General features: G+C 40.5%; 1 protein-coding gene across 1 annotated transcript in view; it reads left to right on the top strand.

The window, feature by feature from the left end:
* PCNX1 (pecanex 1) overlaps positions 1-23,941 on the top strand; it is a 184,123-nt gene that overhangs the window by 142,316 nt on the left and 17,866 nt on the right. The window contains 2 exon segments of the mRNA XM_070377628.1: positions 4,108-4,361; positions 5,995-6,225. Of these exon segments, the coding sequence (XP_070233729.1) occupies positions 4,108-4,361; positions 5,995-6,225 (485 nt within the window).

Raw genomic sequence — 23,941 nt, 5'->3', positions numbered from 1 at the left:
CAAAGCAATTTATAGATTCAATGGAATCCCTATCAAGCTACCAACAGTATTCTTCACAGAGCTAGAACAAATAATTTCACAATTTGTATGGAAATATAAAAAACCTTGAATAGCCAAAGCGATCTTGAGAAAGAAGAATGGAACTGGAGGAATCAACCTACCTGACTTCAGGCTCTACTACAAAGCCACAGTTATCAAGACAGTATGGTACTGGCACAAAGACCAAAATATAGATCAATGGAACAAAATAGAAAGCCCAGAGATAAATCCACGCACATATGGACACCTTTGACAAAGGAGGCAAGAATATACAATGGATTAAAGACAATCTCTTTAACAAGTGGTGCTGGGAAATCTGGTCAACCACTTGTAAAAGAATGAAACTAGAACACTTTCTAACACCATACACAAAAATAAACTCAAAATGGATTAAAGATCTAAATGTAAGACCAGAAACTATAAAACTCCTAGAGAAGAACGTAGGCAAAACACTCTCTGACATACATCACAGCAGGATCCTCTATGACCCACCTCCCAGAATATTGGAAATAAAAGCAAAAATAAACAAATGGGACCTAATTAACCTTAAAAGCTTCTGCACATCAAAGGAAACTATTAGCAAGGTGAAAAGACAGCCTTCAGAATGGGAGAAAATAATAGCAAATGAAGCAACTGACAAACAACTAATCTCAAAAATATACAAGCAACTCCTACAGCTCAACTCCAGAAAAATAAATGACCCAATCAAAAAATGGGCCAAAGAACTAAATAGACATTTCTCCAAAGAAGACATACAGATGGCTAACAAACACATGAAAAGATGCTCAACATCACTCATTATCAGAGAAATGCAAATCAAAACCACCATGAGGTACCATTTCACACCAGTCAGAATGGCTGCAATGCAAAAGTCTACAAGCAATAAATGCTGGAGAGGGTGTGGAGAAAAGGGAACCCTCTTACACTGTTGGTGGGAATGCAAACTAGTACAGCCACTATGGAGAACAGTGTGGAGATTCCTTAACAAACTGGAAATAGAACTGCCTTATGATCCAGCAATCCCACTGCTGGGCATACACAATGAGGAAACCAGAAGAGAAAGAGACACGTGTACCCCAATGTTCATCGCAGCACTGTTTATAATAGCCAGGACATGGAAGCAACCTAGATGTCCATCAGCAGATGAATGGATAAGAAAGCTGTGGTACATATACACAATGGAGTATTACTCAGCCATTAAAAAGAATACATTTGAATCAGTTCTAATGAGGTGGATGAAACTGGAGCCTATATACAGAGTGAAGTAAGCCAGAAGGAAAAACATCAATACAGTATACTAATGCATATATATGGAATTTAGAAAGATGGTAACAATAACCCTGTGTACGAGACAGCAAAAGAGACACTGATGTATAGAACAGTCTTATGGACTCTGTGGGAGAGGGAGAGGGTGGGAAGATTTGGGAGAATGACATTGAAACATGTAAAATATCATGTAAGAAACGAGTTGCCAGTCCAGGTTCGATTCACGATACTGGATGCTTGGGGCTAGTGCACTGGGACGACCCAGAGGGATGGTATGGGGAGGGAGGAGGGAGGAGGGTTCAGGATGTGGAACACATGTATACCTGTGGTGGATTCATTTTGATATTTGGCAAAACTAATACAATTATGTAAAGTTTAAAAAAAAAAATTTCAGTGGTTTTTTATTGCGTTTAAAGTAGAAATCAAACTCTTTAACATGTCCTACAGCAGCTGCAAGATCTGTCCTCTTCCAGTTTCTCCAGCTTACTTTATTATCACCCTTCTCATCCACTCTAGCCACACTGGCCTTCCTTCAGTGTCCTAGCTATGCTGAATTCTTTACTAAGACCTTATCACTCTCCTTTTCCCCAGAAACTACCAGCCATCTCCTCTCCTCCCACCAATCTTCCACCTCTAGTTTCTTAATTATCTTTAATAGTTAGAATAACTATTAGAATTCTAATTTTATATTTGTTTGTGTTTATTTGTTTTTAGTTTATTTCTTCTGTAGCCCAGGGGTTGGCAGGCTTTTTCTGGAAAGAGCCAAGATAGTTAATAGTGTAGGTCATGCATATTGTAGCCGTGCATATTCTCTGTTGTATGTTCTTTGATTTTTCTGTTAAAAAACCTTTTAAAAATACCAAAACCACTGTTAGCTTGAATTTGGCCCAAGGGTGTATTTTGTAAACCTTTGCTGTAGATTATAAAATTCTCAAGGACAGGAATCCTATCTGCTTCGTTTATCATTGTATATCCAACACCTCTCATAGCACACCTGACCTGCCTCTTGAGAAACCTGTATGCAGGTCAGGAAGCAACAGTTGGAACTGGACATGGAACAACAGACTGGTTCCAAATAGGAAAAGGAGTATGTCAAGGCTGTATATTGTCACCCTGCTTATTTAACTTATATGTAGAGTACATCATGAGAAACGCTGGACTGGAGGAAACACAAGCTGGAATCAAGATTGCTGGGAGAAATAGCAATAACCTCAGATACACAGATGATACCACCCTTGTGGCAGAAAGTGAAGAAGAACTAAAGAGCCTCTTGATGAAAGTGAAAGAGGACAGTGAAAAAGTTGGCTTAAAGCTCAACATTCAGAAAACGAAGATCATGGCATCCAGTCCCATCACTTCATGGGAAATAGATGGGGAAACAGTGGAAACAGTGACAGACTTTATTTTTCTGGGCTCCAAAATCACTGCAGATAGTGATTGCAGCCATGAAATTAAAAGATGCTTACTCCTTGGAAGGAGAGTTATGACCAACCTAGATAGCATATTCAAAAGCAGAGACATTACTTTACCAACAAAGGTCTGTCTAGTCAAGGCTATGGTTTTTCCAGTAGTCATGTATGGATGTGAGAGTTGGACTATAAAGAAAGCTGAGCGCCGAAGAATTGATGCTTTTAAACTTTGGTGTTGGAGAAGGAAGGCTCTTGAGTGTCCCTTGGACTGCAAGGAGATCCAACCAGTCCATCCTAAGGGAGATCACTCCTGGGTGTTCATTGGAAGGACTGATGTTGAAGCTGAAACTCCCAATACTTTGGCCACCTGATGCGGAGAACTGACTCATTTGAAAAGACCCTGGTTCTCAGAAGGATTGAGGGCAGGAGGAGAAGGGGACAACAGAGGATTAGATGGTTGGATGGCATCACCGACACGATGGACATGGGTTTGGATGGACTCCGGAAGTTGGTGATGGACAGGGAGGCCTGGCTGCGGTTCATGGGGTCACAAAGAGTCAGACACAACTCAGCGACTGAACTGAATTGGAGTGCTAAATGATATAGGTCATTAGCTTGGCCAAGCTTACCTCTTCAGTCTTATCATTCATCATACACCACCACCACCATCACCAAGTGGGGCTAAATTTCATGACATCTTTTTTTCTCAGAGTAGTTTTTCAAATATACATGTTGTATATGTTCTGTTTAAAATAAAAAATGTATTATAATGCCCCACTTATTTTTGTTATATGTAACTTTAATATATCCTGGAGAAGGAAATGGCAACCCACTCCAGTAGGTTACCATTCCTTCTTGCCTGGAAAATCTCATGGACAGAGGAACCTGGTAGGCTACAGTTCATGGGGTCCCAAAGAGTCGGACACAACTGAGTGACTTCACTCACTTCTCAATATATAGCTTTAAAATTAGCTATAATCACTCTGTAGTCCTTGTATAATGTAAGGAATTTACAGATTAAATGAAAGCAAGACCACAGAACAAAATAAAAATTAACATTAATGTGATGGATGATATTTTGTTGACATAGATGGCTGTGGCTCTAATTCCTTATTTAACCTGACTTTCTGTTTTTATTTCACAAATTCTTAGACCCAAATGTGCTGGTACACATTCTGATTCTGCAGAAGATGAATGTGTACTATGCCTCTCTTCAGGAGTGTGTGGCAGTTTTTTAATGGACAGTCTAAAGCAGATCCAACACATATTCTCAATTGCTATAAACTAAATGTGTTTTTATTTCAAAGTTTCTCATATCTTTGAAGCATTCTTTTTTCCACTTCATGTTTTACCCATTTGCTATAAGAACTTTCTCTCTCTCTGTCTCTCTAAGGTACTTACTGTCAACAACGGGAAGTGGAGGCCATTACTGAAGGTGTTGAGGAAGATGAAGGATTTTGCTGTTGTGAACCTGGCCATATTCCTCATGTGCTTTCATTTAACGCTGCATTTAGCCAGCGCTGGCTAGCTTGGGAAGTGATAGTCACCAAGTATATTCTGGAGGGTTATAGCATCACTGACAATAGTGCTGCTTCTATGCTTCAAGTCTTTGATCTTCGGAAAGTACTCACCACTTACTATGTCAAGGTAAGGGTATGTGCCTCTTTAGAGCTTCTGGTGTCAGAGGCTCTTCTTTAAAAAAAAAAAAAATATATATATATATATATAGTTTTAACTTGTGTTTTGCTTTTTCATAGCAATAGAAATTTTCTAGTATCCAATACAGTTAGTAAATTATACCTATGAAGATCTTGCCGTTTCTTTCTTCAGTGGAACTTACTACATTTGTTCATTAATATCAATAAAAACTATTATCTGTAGCACATCTCTTGTAGGCACTGTATTAAAGAATACACGCACACATGCATGCATGTATACATACGCCTGTGTATCTCTTAGCTAATTCTCTAAAGGAATATTACATTCCTGTTCTACAAATAAACAAGTTATGGATCAAAAGTTAACGTGGTCACAGTCCTCTAACTAGCAAGTGAAATCATGGATTTAGAACTCAGGTTTGACTGACTCCTTAGCCCTTGCTGTTAACCACTGCTTTCAGAAATCTGAATGAAAGTATTGGATCATTTGGGAGGTCCCCCAAAATACCATCACATTTGACACCAACTGGAATTTCAGGATCTCTGAGACCACAGTCAGGTTCATTAATTTGCTAGAAGAACCCTCAGAACTCAGCAAAGCCATCATCCTCGTGGTTAGAGTGTATTACAGTGGAAGGATACAGAGTACAGTCTGCCCAGGAAAGAAGCACATAGGGCAGAGTCTAGAGACCCTAAGGCGTGAACTTGCAGTTGTCCTCTCCCAGTGGACTTGTGCAGACAATGTTTATTCCTCCCAGAAACAACTGAGGCAATCAATACCTTCAGAGTGTTGCCAGCCAAGGATGCTCACTTGAGCCTCAGTGTGCAGAGTTTTTATTGACACACAACCATTTAGACTTGCTCGACCATCCACATCACCAGCCTTAATCTCCAGATCCTCTAGAGTTCATGGTTCTAAGCCTCCAGGTAAATAAAGACTCTCTTATGAGACAGGACATTGCAAGGGATTAGAGTTGAACTCCCAGAACCCAAGTGCAAAGGCCAAACCTCTCTTTGAGCAAGGTTAGTTTTTACTGCACAGGTATCCTGTTTTTTGCTAAAAATTTCACAGATATACAACATGGTTATCGCTAGAGGTTTATAGGCAAAGCCAGCATTTTCAAGAGGAAAACATATGCTAAATCTTCATGATTCATGTGTTACTACTTATGTGTACCAACTTATTTGCATTGATTGGTTGGATTGAAGTCTGAATCTTCTGTTTAATTAATATTTGGTTAAACCCAACCTCAGGAAGCTAAAAGAGATTGAATTTACAACATTTTTATTAATAACGTATGTGTGTGTGGCCTTTCCTATCTCTAAATATGTGTTTCTATTGCTTTATTAGTTATATTTTTATAAGTTGACGTAGGATCACAAGATAGCTTAATAGTTCTGTGAGAAATTTCTCAAAATAAATGCACCACAGTAAAGGTTTTTCACCTCTTAAGAGATCATAAATTCAGTAGATTGGAATTGTTTTTAGACTATTTTAAAGTTAGTAAACTAATGTTACTTTGATTCATATTATCAGTATAAACAATTTAATGAGATATTGGTGTTAATTCAGATTGTGATTTAGCCTGAGGTGTTTTTTTTTAAATCTTTTTTCTCATTAGGGTATCATTTATTATGTTACAACCTCTTCTAAACTAGAGGAATGGCTAGCTAATGAGACGATGCAGGAAGGACTGCGTCTGTGTGCAGATCGAAATTATGTTGATGTGGATCCAACATTTAATCCAAACATTGATGAAGACTATGACCATCGACTGGCAGGCATATCCAGGGAGAGTTTCTGTGTGATTTACCTCAGCTGGATAGAGTACTGCTCTTCCCGAAGAGCAAAGGTGGGTGATTTACCTCAGCTGGATAGAGTACTGCTCTTCCCGAAGAGCAAAGGTGGGTGATTTACCTCAGCTGGATAGAGTACAGCTTTTCCCAAAGAGCAAAGGTGGGTGATTTACCTCAGCTGGATGGAGTACTGCTCTTCCCGAAGAGCAAAGGTGGATGATTTACCTCAGCTGGATAGAGTACTACTTTTCCCGAAGAGCAAAGGTGGGTGATTTACCTCAGCTGGATAGAGTATAGCTCTTCCCAAAGAGCAAAGGTAGGGGTTTCTTTGTTTCGTTTATAACTCTCTGAGTCTGTTTTGCCAAAGAGGAGAGAATACCTCTATTTGTTATTATGTCAGTTTTTCTAGATTTTCTTCTTTCAAACTATCTGCATAAGAGGACCTTTGTGGTTCATAATGGTTGGGCCAAACCAGCTCTATCAGAGCAGATTAGAAAGAGAAGCCTCCCTCGTTCTCTCACCTGCAATGTCACAGTCTCACTGTCTAAATAGCACCGCCTCTGCCTCTGCATGCACATACATATAGGTTGTAGATCACATGCAGAACCTTTTTAAAGACTGCATTTTGGAGCACCCCCAGCCCCAAGTCCTCAAACACACGTACTAAACTTATGGATAATTTAATATCTTTGTCCCAAATCCAAAGTCCAGACCAGTGTTAATAGAATCTTTTGCAATGATGGGAACATTCTATGTTGTTCTAGTATCATAACTACTAACCCCCACATATGGTGGATTATGAGACACTTGAAATGTAGTCAGTATGACTAAGGAAATGAATTTTTAAGTTTTATTTAATTTTAATTGATTTAAATTTAATAACTCATATAGGATAATGACTACTGTACTGGACAGTATTCATCTAGATTATTGACTTTAAAATGTTAACATGGATAAAAATGATGTAATAATGAGTAAAAACACAGGTTCCTGGGCCTTGCCTGTGAGATTCTAATCCTGTGAGTCTAGGCTGGGAACCCAAAATCTGTATCATGCTGGGTGATTGTACTTCAGGTGGTTCCTAATCCACACTTCAGAACAACTTGTCTCATCCTAAAGGAAAGGTGAGTTGTAGACTTCTCCAACTACTGTTTTCCTGCTAGGTCTCATGGCTCTTGTGGCAGTGTTGCTCCTTCTGATTAGACCCCATGTACCATAACCACAGTAGCAAGGCCTGTGATTCCAAAAGCTAACTCCTCGATCACTATTGCTTCCCAAGCAAAAGTCTTGTGTAGTTGAACAGGATTATTCTGTATCATGGAGCACAGGGAGTCGGTTTGACAACCAGTGCCTTTATTGTGGTCTGGGGTGTACACGCTGATGGACTTTAAGTGTAATACTTTCTTTTACAGCTAGTCAATTAGAGTAAGGCACTCCATCATATCAGCCCATTTCTCTTTGCTTCATCAATAAGAAAGGGAGCATCCTATAATTCCCCTCCGAACAGTGACCTTTGAGCTTTTATATTGGATGCACAGTAGATACTGAGCAGAGTAGCATATTTTTAAATAGAATAAAATAACCTCATAAGAGCTCAGAAAAAGGGTCAGTGGACAATGTCTGGAAATGGAGGACCTCAAAGCTTACCGTCTCTTAACGTGCAGTTTGTGTGGTTTTTTTTGTTTTGTTTTGTTTTTTCCCATAAATGAAATAATACTTAAAATGCTTTGCATGCTACTCTCAAATCCTTGGACTTATTTCTTGGGGCAACAGGAGACAGGGAGTGATCGTATTATTCAAAAAGCCTTTCTCTGGCTTAGACTATATTGGTTACTTTTGTTTTGTTTAACTGTGGTCGTCTGGGCTAGGAGCTCATTGTCTTCCCACTCAGAAACAGGCTTCATTCTTTCTAAATTTAAGGAGTACGTAATCTCTTAGAGATTATTGCTGAGGTCATGGATATATAATAGCTCAAGGAAGTCATTCTCTTAATTCCTAATAAGTCATATTCAAAAGGTTTACCTCCAAACTTGGGTATCTCCAGTCTCTTCTGAGAGCTTTCTATCCCTAGGTCATTATGGCTTATAGTCTACTATTGTAGTCCCCTTTAGAAGAAAATTGTCAGGAAAGATAATTCCTTCATGCTCCCGTTTTTTTAAATTGAACAATGTTATCCCTACCTCCTTAGAACCATGCATTCTGTTTTCTGAGTTATGTCTGGAAGAGCCTCTTCCCAGGGAAGTTAGTTAAAACAGAAAGGTTTGCTGACTCTAGATTGTTGTACCCTCACTTGAATGTTAATAAAGTTGCCTTCAGACATTTTCCCCCCATCAGATCAGATCAGATCAGATCAGTTGCTCAGTCGTGTCCGATTCTCTGCAACCCCATGAATCGCAGCACTCCAGGCCTCCCTGTCCATCACCAACTCCCAGAGTTCACTCAGACTCACGTCCATCGAGTCAGTGATGCCATCCAGCCATCTCATCCTCTGTCATCCCCTTCTCCTCCTGCCCCCAATCCCTCCCAGCATCAGAGTCTTTTCCAGTGAGTCAACTCTTCGCATGAGGTGGCCAAAGTACTGGAGTTTCAGCTTTAGCATCATTCCTTCCAAAGAAATCCCAGGGCTGATCTCCTTCAGAATGGACTGGTTGGATCTCCTTGCAGTCCAAGGGACTCTCGAGTCTTCTCCAACACCGCAGTTCAAAAGCATCAGTTCTTCGGCGCTCAGATAGTTTTCTGAGTTGCATGTTGTACAAAAATAAAAACTCATTCTTTCCACCTTCTCTCATTATATGTATTCTTAGGGGAAATAATCTTTCATACAATAGCTGTACCCGTCTTCTAGAGCTTGAAATAATGTTTTTTGTAAGTGTGGCCCTGGATTTACTCATTAAAACCACCTGGAACACTAGACTGCAAGGATTCTTCAAGCAAAGCTTGACTTTGCTTCCTGCTTCTTAAATGACCGTAGTTTTCTTTCATCTTTCTTAGTGTTAGCAACCAGTCTGAGAATTTCTAATTCAGTTGAGGATATAAGACACATGCCTTCTCCAACCATAACAAAATAGAGCTACTATGGTTGAACCAATTCTTTTTTTCCTTTGAGTACATTAGCAATGCGGCTACACTTCCTCTGTCTTGCATTGTTTCTGATGAGATGTCTGTAGTCACTCTTATCTTTGCTGTTCTGTACAAATAATAAAGGCACACCTCAGAGAGATGGCAGATAACCACGATAAAGCAAATAACACAGTAAAGCAAGTCACATGAATTATTTGGTTTCCAAAACAGTTGTAAATATTATGTTTACATTTTACTAAGTGCCCTTTTAGGCTGTTTGCATCAGATGACCAGTATCTTGGACATGTGATGCAAATGGCCGACTCATTGGAAAAAAATCCCTGATGCTGGGAAACATTGAGAGCAAAAGGAGAGGGTGGTCAAAGGATGAGATGGCTGGATGGAATCACCAGTGCGGTGGATGTGAACTCAGGCAAACTTCAGGAGATGGTGAGGGACAGGGAGGCCTGGCGTGCTTCAGTCCATGGGGTCACAAAGAGCTGGACACAACTGGGCAACTAAACAACATATCAAGTGTGTGATTACATTATGTAAAAAATGTGATGATGTACATTACTTAATTTAAAAATACTTTATTGCTTAAAAAATGCTAGTCATCATCTGAGCCTTCAGCAAGTCATAATCTTTTTGCCCGTGGATGGTTTGAAATATTTTGAGAATTACCAAAATGTGACCGAGGGACATAAAGTGAGCAAGTGCTATTAGAAAAAATGGTGCCAATAGACCTGCTTGAAACAAGGTTGCCACAAACCTTCAGATTAAAAAAAAAAGTATCTGCAAAGCACAATAAAGCAAAGTGCAATAAAATACCATATACTGGTATGTGTCACGTAATAATGTGTGGTTCCTCCCCCCCACTGGCTCATTTTTAAGATTTTTCTCTTCATCACTAGTTTAAGCAGTTTATGCTGTTTTCTTCATGTTTCTTGTTCTTGGAATTCATTGAACTGCTTGAATTCCTAGGTGGGTATCATTTTCATCAGATTTGGGAATATTTCACTTATTGTTTTCTCAAAATGTTTTTCTATTTTCCTCCTTCCCTTTGTGGGGGAACACCAATTAAATGTAATATAAATTACATTTATATTAGGCTGCCTAAAGTTGTTCTATGACTACTGATGCTCTGTGGGTTTTTTTTTTTCAGTCTTTGTCTCTGTGTTTAATTTTGTGTAATTTCTGTTGATATATTTTTAGATCATTTATTTTTTCTCTTCTGCATTAATCTCATCCAGTATATTTTTTTCTATTCTCAGACAGTCCATTTTTTTCTTTTTTAATCTCCTGAGGTTTAATTTGTGTCTTTTATATAGACCTTCCATGTCTCTACTTAGCACCCTATCACTCCTCTGTCTTTTTGAATGTATGGAATACAGTTATAATAGCTCTTTCAATATCCTTGTTGACTAATTCTAACATCTGTATCATTTCTGGGTCAATTTTGATTGATTATTTTTCTAATTGTGGGTTCTATCTTCCTGCTACTTTTGCATGCCTGACAATTTTTGATTGAGTGCTAGACTTTGTGAATTTTGCATTGATGAGGCTGGATATTTTTGTATTCCTATATTTTTTTTAAGTTTTTTTTTTTTTTAATGTCAGTTCAGTCGCTCAGTCGTGTCCGACTCTTTGCGACCCCATGAATCGCAGCACGCCAGGCCTCCCTGTCCATCACCAACTCCTGGAGTTCACCCAGACTCACGTCCACTGAGTCAGTGATGCCATCCAGCCATCTCATCCTCTGTCGTCCCCTTCTCCTCCTGCCCCCAATCCCTCCCAGCATCAGAGTCTTTTCCAATGAGTCAACTCTTCGCATGAGGTGGCCAAAGTACTGGAGTTTCAGCTTTAGCATCATTCCTTCCAAAGAAATCCCAGGGCTGATCTCCTTCAGAATGGACTGGTTAGATCTCCTTGCAGTCCAAGGGACTCTCAAGAGTCTTCTCCAACACCACAGTTCAAAAGCTTCAATTCTTCGGCGCTCAGCCTTCTTCACAGTCCAACTCTCACATCCATACATGACCACAGTAAAAACCATAGCCTTGACTAGATGGACCTTTGTTGGCAAAGTAATGTTTCTGCTTTTGAATAATGCTATCTAGGTTGGTCATAACTTTCCTTCCAAGGAGTAAGCGTCTTTTAATTTCATGGCTGCAGTCACCATCTGCAGTGATTTTGGAGCCCAGAAAAATAAAGTCTGCCACTGTTTCCACTGTTTCCCCATCTATTTCCCATGAAGTGATGGGACCGGATGCCATGATCTTCGTTTTCTGAATGTTGAGCTTTAAGCCAACTTTTTCACTCTCCTCTTTGACTTTCATCAAGAGGCTTTTTAGTTCCTCTTCACTTTCTGCCGTAAGGGTGGTGTCATCTGCATATCTGACGTTATTGCTATTTCTCCCGGCAATCTTGATTCCAGCTTGTGTTTCTTCCAGCCCAGCATTTCTCATGATGTACTCTGCATATAAGTTAAATAAGCAGGGTGACAATATACAGCCTTGACATACTCCCTTTCATATTTGGAACCAGTCTGTTGTTCCATGTCCAGTTCTAACTGTTGCTTCCTGACCTGCGTACAAATTTCTCAAGAGACAGATCAGGTGGTGTGGTATTCCCATCTCTTTCAGAATTTTCCACAGTTTCTTGTGATCCACACAGTCAAAGGCTTTGGCATAGTCAAGAAAGCAGAAATAGATGTTTTTCTGGAACTTTCTTGCTTTTTCCATGATCCAGCGGATGTTGGCAATTTGATCTCTGGTTCCTCTGCCTTTTCTAAAACCAGATTGAACATCAGGAAGTTCACGGTTCTCATATTATTCTGAAGCCTGGCTTGGAGAATTTTGAGCATTCCTTTACTAGCGTGTGAGATGAGTGCAATTGTGTGGTAGTTTGAGCATTCTTTGGCATTGCCTTTCTTTGGGATTGGAAGGAAAACTGATCTTTTCCAGTCCTGTGGCCACTGCTGAGTTTTCCAAATTTGCTGGCATATTGAGTGCAGCACTTTCACAGCATCATCTTTCAGGATTTGGAATAGCTCAACTGGAATTCCATCACTTCCACTAGCTTTGTTTGTAGTGATGCTTTCTAAGGCCCACTTGACTTCACATTCCAGGATGTCTGGCTCTAGGTCAGTGATCACACCATCGTGATTATCTGGGTCGTGAAGATCTTTTTTGTACAGTTCTTCTGTGTATTCTTGCCACCTCTTCTTAATTTCTGCTTCTGATAGGTCCATACCATTTCTATCCTTTATCGAGCCCATCTTTTCATGAAATGTTCCCTTCGTATCCCTAATTCCCTTGAAGAGATCTCTAGTCTTTCCCATTCTGTTGTTTTCCTCTATTTCTTTGCATTGATCACTGAAGAAGGCTTTCTTATCTCTTCTTGCTATTCTTTGGAACTCTGCATTCCGATGCTTATATCTTTCCTTTTCTCCTTTGCTTTTCGCTTCTCTTCTTTTCACAGCTATTTGTAAGGCCTCCCCAGACAGCCATTTTGCTTTTTTGCATCTCTTTTCCATGGGGATGGTCTTGATCCCTGTCTCCTGTACAGTGTCACGAACCTCATTCCATAGTTCATCAGGCAGTCTATCTATCAGATCTAGGCCCTTAAATCTAGTTCTCACTTCCACTGTATAATCATAAGGGATTTGATTTAGGTCATACCTGAATGGTCTAGTGGTTTTCCCTACTTTCTTCAATTTCAGTCTGAATTTGGCTGATCTGAACCACAGTCAGCTCCCGGTCTTGTTTTTGCTGACTGTATAGAGCTTCTCCATCTTTGGCTGCAAAGAATATAATCAGTCTGATTTCGGTGTTGACCATCTGGTAATGTCCATATGTAGAGTCTTCTCTTGTGTTGTTGGAAGAGGGTGTTTGTTATGACCAGTGCATTTTCTTGGCAAAACTCTATTAGTCTTTGCCCTGCTTCATTCCGTATTCCAAGGCCAAATTTGCCTGTTACTCCAGGTGTTTCTTGACTTCCTACTTTTGCATTCCAGTCCCCTATAATGAAAAGGACATCTTTTTTGGGTGTTAGTTCTAAAAGGTCTTGTAGGTTTTCATAGAATTGTTCAACTTCAGCTTCTTCAGCATTACTGGTTGGGGCGTAGACTTGATTACTGTGATATTGAATGGTTTGCCTTGGAAATGAACAGAGATCATTCTGTCGTTTTTGAGATTGCATCCAAGTACTGCATTTCGGACTCTCTTGTTGACCATGATGGCTACTCCATTTCTTCTGAGAGATTCCTGCCCGCAGTAGTAGATATAATGGTCATCTGAGTTAAATTCACGCATTCCAGTCCATTTCAGTTCGCTGATTCCTAGAATGTTGACATTCACTCTTGCCATCTCTTGTTTGGCCACTTCCAATTTGCCTTGATTCATGGACCTGACATTCCAGGTTCCTATGCAATATTGCTCTTTATAGCATCGGACCTTGCTTCTGTCACCAGTCACATCCACAGCTGGGTATTGTTTTTGCTTTGGCTCCATCCCTTCATTCTTTCTGGAGTTATTTCTCCACTGATCTCCAGTAGCATATTGGGCACCTGCTGACCTGGGGAGTTCCTCTTTCAGTATCCTATCATTTTGCCTTTTCATACTGTTCATGGGGTTCTCAAGGCAAGAATACTGAAGTGGTTTGCCATTCCCTTCTCCAGTGGACCACATTCTGTCAGACCCGCCCATCTTGGGTTGCCCCACGGGCATGGCTTAGTTTCATTGAGTTAGACAAGGCTGTGGTCCTAGTGTGATTAGATTGACTAGTTTTCTGTGAGTATGGTTTCAGTGCGTTGGCCCTCTGATGCCCTCTTGCAACACCTGCTGTCTTACTTGGATTTCTGTTACCTTGGGCGTGGGGTATCTCTTCACGGCTGCTCCAGCAAAGTGCAGCCATTGCTCCATACCTTGGACGAGGGGTATCTCCTCACCGCCGCCCTTCCTGACCTTCAACGTGGGATAGCTCCTCTAGGCCCTCCTGTGCCCGCGCAGCCACAGCTCCTTGGACGTGGGGTTGGTCCTCCCGGCCACCGCCCCTGGCCTCGGGCATGGGGGCGTGGGGTAGCCCCTCCCGCCCTCCGCCCCTGGCCTTGGGCTTAGGGGCGTGGGGTATCTATTCTCATCGCCGCCCCTGACCTCGGACGCTAGGTATCTCCTTTTGCCGCCCCCCCTGACCTCGGATGTGGGGTAGACAGAAGAACTGTACAAAAAAGATCTTCATGACCCAGATAATCACGATGGTGTGATTACTGACCTAGAGCCAGACATCCTGGAATGTGAAGTCAAGTGGGCCTTAGAAAGCATCACTACGAACAAAGCTAGTGGAGGTGATGGAATTCCAGTTGAGCTATTCCAAATCCTTAAAGATGATGCTGTGGAAGTGCTGCACTCAATATGCCAGCAAATTGGAAAACTCAGCAGTGGCCACAGGACTGGAAAAGGTCAGTTTTCATTCTAATCCCAAAGAAAGGCAATGCCAAAGAATGCTCAAACTACCACACAGTTGCACTCATCTCACACGCTAGTAAAGTAATGCTCAAAATTCTCCAAGCCAGGCTTCAGCAATGTGTGAATCGTGAACTTCCTGATGTTCAATCTGGTTTTAGAAAAGGCAGAGGAACCAGAGATCAAATATCCAACATCCGCTAGATTATAGAAAAAGCAAGAGAGTTCCAGAAAAACATCTATTTCTGCTTTCTTGACTATGCCAAAGCCTTTGACTGTGTGGATCACAAGAAACTGTGGAAAATTCTGAAAGAGATGGGAATACCACACCACCTGATCTGTCTCTTGAGAAATTTGTATGCAGTTTCAGGAAGCAACGGTTAGAACTGGACATGGAACAACAGACTGGTTCCAAATCGGAAAAGGAGTATGTCAAGGCTGTATATTGTCACCCTGTTTATTTAACTTAAATGCAGAGTACATCATGAGAAACGCTGGACTGGAAGAAACACAAACTGGAATCAAGATTGCTGGGAGAAATAGCAATAACGTCAGATATGCAGATAACACCACCCTTATGGCAGAAAGTGAAGAAGAACTAAAAAGCCTCTTGATGAAAGTGAAAGTGGAGAGTGAAAAAGTTGGCTTAAAGCTCAACATTCAGAAAACGAAGATCATGGCATCTGGTCCCATCACTTCATGGGAAATAGATTGGGAAACAGTGGAAACAGTGTCAGACTTTATTTTTCTGGGCTCCAAAATCACTGCAGATGGTGATTGCAGCCATGAAATTAAAAGACACTTACTCCTTGGAAGGAAAGTTATGACCAACCTAGACAGCATATTCAAAAGCAGAGATATTACTTTGTCAACAAAAGTTCATCTAGTCAAGGCTATGGTTTTTCCTGTGGTCATGTATGGATGTGAGAGTTGGACTGTGAAGAAGGCTGAGTGCCGAAGAATTGAAGCTTTTGAACTGTGGTGTTGGAGAAGACTCTTGAGAGTCCCTTGGACTGCAAGGAGATCCAACCAGTCCATTCTGAAGGAGATCAGCCCTGGGATTTCTTTAGAAGGATGATGCTAAAGCTGAAACTCCAGTACTTTGGCCACCTCATGCGAAGAGTTGACTCATTGGAAAAGACTCTGATGCTGGGAGGGATTGGGGGCAGGAGGAGAAGGGGACGGCAGAAGATGAGATGGCTGGATGGCATCACTGACTTGATGGACGTGAGTCTGAGTGAACTCCGGGAGTTGGTGATGGACAGGGAGGCCTGGCGTGCTGCGATTCATGGGGTCGCAAAGAGTCGGACACGACTGAGCGACTGATCTGATCTGATCTGATGGTGGTTTTATTCCTAGTTTTTTAAGGAATCTCCATGCCATCTTCCATGGTGTCTGTATCAATTTACATTCCCACCAACAGTGCAAAGGTGTTCCCTTTTCTCCACACCCTCTCCATCATTTATTGTTTATAGACTTTTTGATGATGGCCATTTCATGTGTTTGTTAGTCATCTGTATTTCTTCTTTGGAGAAATGTTTGTTAAGGTCTTTTTCTCACTTTTTGATTGGGTTGTTTGTTTCTCTGCTATTGAGTTGTATGAGCTGCTTGTATATTTTGGCAATTAATCCTTTGTCAGTTCTTTCATTTGCTATTATTTTCTCCCATTCAGAGGAGAAAATAATGTCTTTTCACCTTGCTTAGTTTTGTTTGCTGTGCAAAAGCTTTTAAGTTTAATCAGGTCCCACTTGTTTACTTTTGTTTTTATTTCTGTTACTCTAGGAGGTGGATCATAGAGGATCTTGCTTTGATTTATGTCGTCAACAGTTCTGCCTATGTTTTCCTCTAAGAGTTTTATAGTTTCTGGTCTTATATTTAGGTCTTTAATTCATTTTAAGTTTATCTTTGTGTGTGGTGTTAGGAAGTGTTCTAATTTCATTCTTTTACGTGTAGCTGTCCTGTTTTCCCAGCACCATTTTATTGAAGAGGCTGTCTTTGCCCCATTGTATATTCTTGCCTCCTTTGTCAAAAATAAGGTACCCATAGTTGCCTGGGTTTATTTCTGGGCTTTCTATCTTATTTCATTGTTCTATGTCTGTGTTTGTGCCAGTGCCAAACTGTCTTGATGACTCTAGCTTTGTAGTATAATCTGAAGTCAGGAAGGTTGATTCCTCCAGCTCCATTCTTCTTTCTCATGACTGCTTTGGCTATTCGGGGTCTTTTGTGTTACATATGAATTGTGAAATTTTTTGTTCTAGTTCTGTGAAAAATGCCATTGGCAATTTGATAGGGATCACACTGAATCTGTAGATTGCGTTTGGTTGTATAGTCATTTTCACAATATTGATTCTTCCTACCTAGGAACATGGAATATCTCTCCGTCTGTTTATGTCCCCATTGATTTCTTTCATTAGTGTCTTATAATTCTCTGCATACAGTTCTTTTGTCTTCTTAGGTAAGTTTATTCCTAGATATTTACTTTTTTTGTTGTTGTTGCAGTGGTGAATGGGATTGATTCCTTAATTTCTCTTTCTGATTTTTCATTGTTAGTATATAGAAATGCAAGTGATTTCTGTGTATTGACTTTGTATCCTGCCACTTTGCTAAATTCACTGATTAGCTCTAGTAATTTTCTGATACTATCTTTAGGGTTTTCTATGTACAGTATCATGTCATCTGCAAATAGTGAGAACTTTACTTCTTCTTTTCCAATCTGGATTCCTTTTATTTCTTTTTCTTCTCTGATTGCTGTAGCTGGGACTTCCAGTGCTATGTTGAATAATAGTGGGGAAAGTGGACACCCTTGTCTTGTTCCTGATCTTAGGGAGAATGTTTTCAGTTTTTCACCATTGAGAATATTTGCTGTAGGCTTATCACATATGGCCTTTACTATGTTGAGGTAAAAGAGGTAAAGGAGATCAGTCCTGGGTGTTCGTTGGAAGGACTGATGCTGAAGCTGAAAGTCCAATACCTCATGTGAAGAGTTGAATCATTGTAAAAGACTCTGATGCTGGGAGGGATTGGGGGCAGGAGGAGAAGGAGACGACAGAGGATGAGATGGCTGGATGGCATCACCAACTTGATGGACATGAGTTTTAGTGAACTCCGGGAGTTGGTGATGGACAGGGAGGCCTGGCGTGCTGCGATTCATGGGGTCACAAAGAGTCAGACATGACTGAGCGACTAAACTGAACTGATGTTGAGGTAGGTTCCTTCTGTGCCCATTTTTTGGAGAGTTTTAATCATAAATGGGTACTAAATTTTGCCAAAGGCTTTTTCTGCATCTATTGAGATTATCATATGGTTTTTATCTTTCAATTTGTTAATGTGGTGTATCACACTGATTGATTTATATATATTGAAGAATCCTTGCATCCCTGGAATAAACCCAACTTGATCATGGTGTATGAGCTTTTTGATGTGGTACTGAATTCTGTTTGCTAAAATTTTGTTGAGGATTTTTGCATCTATGTTCATCAGTGATATTGGCCTGTAGTTTTCTTTTTTTGTGTTGTTTTTGTCTGGTTTTGGTATCAAGATGATGGTGGCCTCATAGAATGAGTTTGGAAGTGTTCCTTCCTCTGTGATTGAAGGATAGGCATTAGTTTTTCTCTAAATGTTTGGTAGAATTCTCCTGTGAAGCCATGTGGTCCTGGGCTTTTGTTTTTTGGGAGATTTTTTAACACAGCTTCAATTTCAGTGCTTATAACTGGATTGTTCATAATTTCTATTTCTTCCTGGTTCAGTCTTGGAAGGTTGAACTTTTCTAAGAATCTGTCCATTTCTTCCAGGTTATCTATTTTATTGCCATATAGTTGTTCATAATAGTCTCTTATAATTGTTTGTATTTCTACATTGTCTGTTGTAACCTCTCCTTTTTCATTTCTGATTTTGTTGATTTGATTCTTCTCTTTTTTTCCTGATAAGTCTGGCTAAAGTTTTGTCAATTGTGTTTATTCGCCCAAAGAACCAGCTTTTAGTTTTATTAACCTTTACTATTGTTTCTTTCATTTCTTTTTCTTTATGATATCTTTCCTTCTGCTAATTTTGGGGGTTTTTTGTTCTTCTTTTCCCAGTTGTTTTAGGTGTAAAGTTAGGTTGTCTATTCAGTGTTTTTCTTGTTTCTTGAGGTAGGATTGTACCACTACAGACTTCCCTCTTAGAACTGCTTTTGCTGCATCCCATAGGTTTTGAGTTGTGTTTTCATTGTCATTTGTTTCTAGAAATATTTTTATTTCCCTTTTGATTTCTTCAGTAACCTATTGGTTATTTAGAAACGTGTTGTTTAATCTCCATGTGTTTTTGTTTCTTATTGTTTTTTTTCTTGTAATTGATAATCTAGTCTCATAACGTTGTGGTCAGAGAAGATACCTGATAGGATTTCAGTTTTCTTACATTTACTGAGGTTTGGTTTGTGACCCAAGATGTGTTCTATCCTGGAGAATGTTGCATGTGCACTTAAGATGTATTCTGCATTTGGATAGAATGTCCTGAAGATGTCAATGAGATCCATCTCATCTAATGTGTCATTTAAAACTTGTGTTTCTTATTAATTTTCTGTTTTGATGATCTGACCATTGATACAAGTGGGATGTTAAAGTCTCCTACTATCATTGTGTTACTGTCAGTTTCTCCTTTTCTGTCTGTTAGTGTTTGTCTTATGTATTGAGGTGCTCCTCTGCTGGGTGCATAGATATTTACAGTTGTTATGTCTTCCTCTTGGATTGATCCCTCCATCATTTTGTAGTGGCCTTCCTTATCTCTTGTAATCTTTATTTTAAGGTCTATTTTGTCTGATATGAGGATTGCTATTCCAGCTTTCTTTTGCTTCCCATTTGCATGGAATATATTTTTCCATCCTCTCACTTTCAGTCTGTATGTGTCTTTAGGTCTGAAGTGGGTTTCTTGAAAACAGCATAAAAATGGGTCTTGTTTTTGTATCCATTCAGCCAGTCTGTGTCTTTCGGTTGGAGCATTTAATCTATTTACATTTAAAGTAATTATTGATATATACGTTCCTATTGCCATTTTCATAATTGTTTGGGGTTGATTTTGTAGATCTTTTCTCTTCTCTTGTATTTCTTGGCTGTATAGGTCCCTTTAACATTTTTGTAAAGCTAATTTGGTGGTACTTAATTCTCTTAACTTTTGCTTGTCTGAAAAGGTTATTTCTCCATCAGTTTTGAATGAGATCCTTGCTGAGTACAGTAATCTTGGTTGTAGATTTTTCCCTTCAGTACTTTAAATATATCTTCCCATTCTCTTCTGGCCTGCAGTTTCTGCTGAAAGGTTTCCCTTGTATGTTACTTGTTGCTTCTCCCTTGCTGCTTTTAATTTTTTCTTTGTGTTAGTCTTTGTTAGTTTGATTAGTATGTCTCTTGGCGTGTTTCTCCGTAGGTTTATCCTGTATGGGACTCTTTGCACCTCTTGGACTGGATTGACTATTTCCTTTTCCATGTTGGGGAAATTTTCAACTATAATCTCTTGAGAAATTTTCTCATACTCTTTCCTTTTCTCTTCCTCTTCTTGGACCCCTATAATTCGAATGTTGGTGCATTTGGTATTGTCCCAGAGGTCTCTGAGACTATCCTCAGTTCTTTTCATTCTTTTTACTTTGTTCTGCTCTTCAAAAGGTTTTTCCACCATTTTATCTTCCAGCTCACTGATTCATTCTTCTGCCTCAGGTATTCTGCTATTGATTCCTTCTAGAGTATTTTTAATTTCAGTAATTGTGTTGTTTGTCTCTGTATTTTATTCTTTAATTCTTCTAGGTCTTTGTTAATTGATTCTTGCATTTTCTCCATTTTGTTTTCAAGGTTTTTGATCATCTTTACTATCATTATGTTGAATTCTTTTTCGATAGTTTGCCTATTTTCTCATTTATTTGGACTTCTGTGTTTCTGGTTTATTTGTGTAGTATTTCTCTGCCTTTTTTTTTTTTTAAACTTACTGTATTTGAGATCTCCTTTTCCAGACTTCAAGGAAAGTTGAATTCTTTCCTTGAAGAAAGTTGAATTCTTTCTTCCTTTTGGTTTCTGCCCTCCTAAGGTTGGTCCAGTGGTTTGTGTAGGGTGAGATTTGTGCTGAGTTTTTGTTTGTTTGTTTGTTTTTCCTCTGATGGGCAAGGCTGAGTGAGGTGGTAATCCTGTCTGCCGATGATGTTGTTTGTATTTTTGTTTTGTTGTTTAGATGAGGTGTCCTGCACAGGGTGCTGTGGGTGGTGTGGGTTTCATTTGTGTGGAGTTCTCACTGTTTGGTACTCCCTGGAGTCACTGCTGTCACAGTCCTTTCCCGGGAGTCACAGTTCACCTTACCTCCCTAGGATGCCCTCTAACTGTGCTGATCTCTGGACCTGCTGTGATGGCACCTCAGATTCTAATCTGGTCCTGCTTCTGTGTGTTCTTGCCTCCAGTGTCCACAGCTATCAGAGCTAGTGTGTTTTCTTTTGTGGGAGCTCTTAGTGACCTTTTATGTCATAGACAACAGTCTGCCTAGTTGATCGTGTGGATTTAGTCTGCAGCTTGTACAGCTGGTGGGGAGGTTTTGGGTCTTCTTCCTTAGCCACACTGCCCCTGGATTTCAATTGTGGTTTTATTTCCACCTCTACATGGGGGTCGTCCATTGGAGTTTGTTCCTGAGGCTGCCCTGGAGGACTTGGGTTTGTTCCTGTGAGGGCCAGGTCTGGAGGTGGTGCAGCTTCTTGGGTCACAGGAGTTCTGGCAGCACCAGGTACTCAGAGGAGTTGGTACTAGGGCGGCAGGAAATATAGTGCTCTAGAAGGGTATGGCAAGCAGTATTGGTCAGTAAGCTCCAGTATTCTTGCCTGGAGAAACCCCCTCCCTGACAGAGAAGCCTGGCAGGCCATAGTCTGCTGCTGCTGCTGCTGCTAAGTCGATTCAGTCGTGTCCGACTCTCTGCGACCCCATAGACGGCAGCCCACCAGGCTCCCCTGTTCCTGGGATTCTCCAGGCAAGAACACTGGGGTGGGTTGCCATTTCCTTCTCCAATGCATGAAAGTGAAAAGTGAAAGGTAAGTCGCTCAGTCGTGTCCAACTCTCAGCGACCCCATGGACTGCAGCCTACCAGGCTCCTCCATCCATGGGATTTTCCAGGCAAGAGTATTGGAGTGGGGTGCCATTGCCTTCTCTGGCCACAGTCTACAGGGTTGCAAAGAGTTAGACACAACCAAAGTGACACTGTGTGCATAGATGCAAGACCTTTTTCGCCTGTGGCAGCTCTGCCCCAGTGAGAGCTGAGTGTGAAGGTGGCGCAGCTGCTTGGCTTGCAGGGACCCTGGTGGCGCCAAGTGTGCAGGGACTTGGACTGCCTCTACCACAGGAGTTATGGCCCTATCAGAGTCTTTTTTTCTGAGCCTCTTGTAGCTGGTGATCAGAAAGCCTTTTTGGCCAGCCTTTCTCCATAGCTCTGCCTGTTCAGGCATTTAGAGGGCTCCCTTGCCTGGGGTCCTTCTCTGTTGTTCAGCACGTCAGGCACATAGAGGGGACTCTTGGCTGGGGTCCTACTCTGTACATTGACAGGTCAGGCACTTAAAGGGGCATGTAGGTGGGATCCTGCTCTGTAATTCAGTGCATCAGGCGTTTGATGAGCCAGCCTCTCTATTATTCAACTGTGGATGCTGGCATGTGGGGGGAGAGAGGGTATGGAGATGGCTCCACCTCCTACGTGTAACTCAGCAGTATCACCTTGCTTCCATGGATGCCTGGCTTTCCTCCACAGACATTTCCCACCACAATCTCCTCCCTCACATCGCCTCAGTTCATCTCTCTGCAGTCAACAGCAGCCCTCGCCCTGGGATTGCTCCACAATCCCAAAACTCCAGCTCCCAGCTGCTGCACCTTCCAGGGGACCAGTGTTATTGTCTGGGATATGTATGGCTGTGGCAAGGACTGTCTGATTATCATTATACTTAGGCTGCCACAGATCAGCTGTTTCACTCTCAGGCTTGAATATTTCTCCTCTGACTCAGAGAATTACCCCGATGTGGGGATCGGACCCCTGCTTTGCTTCCCCCTCCTGCCAAGGGCAGGTCCAGTCCTACTAACTCTCCTGTTCTTCGTCCTACTGAGTTTTGTGTGGTTCGATACATTCTTTTCCACTGGTCAGGTACTCCTGTCCGCTCTCAGCTGGTGTTCTGCATGCACTTCTGTGTCTGAAGGGGTATTCCTGATGTATCATGGAGAGAAAGGTACTCCACGTCTGCCTACTCCTCGGCCATCTTGTTCTCCCAGGATCTGTTTCAGTGAGTCGGCTTTTCACATCAGGTGGCCCAAGTATTGGAGCTTCAGCTTTAGCAGCAATGTCTTTATTACTGTATCTTGACCAGTTCCAGAAGCCTGAACTAAATTAAGAAAAAAAATTTTTTTTTCCCATAACAGAAGCAGTGCATTTTCAGCATATTTACTGCTTCTGTTATGGGAAAAAAAATTTTTTTTTCTTAATTTAGTTGACTGGGTCGGGGAGAGAGGGAGACAGAAAAGAAAGAAATGTAGGCTCTCCTTCACAGTTAAAATTAACTAAATTACCCAGTTAATGATAATTAATTAAACAGTCTATATTAAGCTAGTATCTTAGACAGCTGCCCTTTTCTCTTTATGTTAATGGTTTATAAAATCAGATAAATATATATATATAATTGGAAAAGATAGAATAATTAAGCTCATTAAAAGCCTAGATCCATGATTCTTCAATGTTAGCATACATTAGAATGTGACGGGAGTGTGATAGGTGAACCCCACCTCCAGAACTTGACTTCACAGGTCTGAAATGGTTCTAGAATTTGCATTTCTAATAAGTTCCCAGGTGATGCTCTTGTTGTGTCCCAGGATTACACTTTGAAAACTGCTGCATTCGATTGTTTCTCAGTAATTAAGATGCTACCAAGATTCTCTTTAGTATTATGTAAGTTGTACCATTTTGTTTGTGTGTGTGTGTATATATATATAATTATTGCATATGTTTATATATAATATATATTTAATAGTCAATAATAAAGGTATGCAACTGCAAAAGAATTAAAAGTTGAATGAAGGAAAGCAATATTCTATAGACACAGTTTAATTTTCTTTAATGTGGTTATCGTCACTGATAGGCTAGTGCTGTTGTCACTAATGCTTGCCAGGTTAAGTTGAGAAATAACTAATTAATAAACAGAATATTATATTTCAGGAGAGGGCAGAATCAGTAATGATGTATATCAGCAAGTACTTTGAGATGTTTAGCTAAGATCCTA

Source organism: Bos mutus, chromosome 10 (genome assembly GCF_027580195.1).
Source record: "Bos mutus isolate GX-2022 chromosome 10, NWIPB_WYAK_1.1, whole genome shotgun sequence".
NCBI lineage: Eukaryota > Metazoa > Chordata > Mammalia > Artiodactyla > Bovidae > Bos > Bos mutus.
The sequence above is the reverse complement of the archived record's forward strand: the minus strand, read 5'-3'. Positions and strand labels throughout refer to the sequence as shown.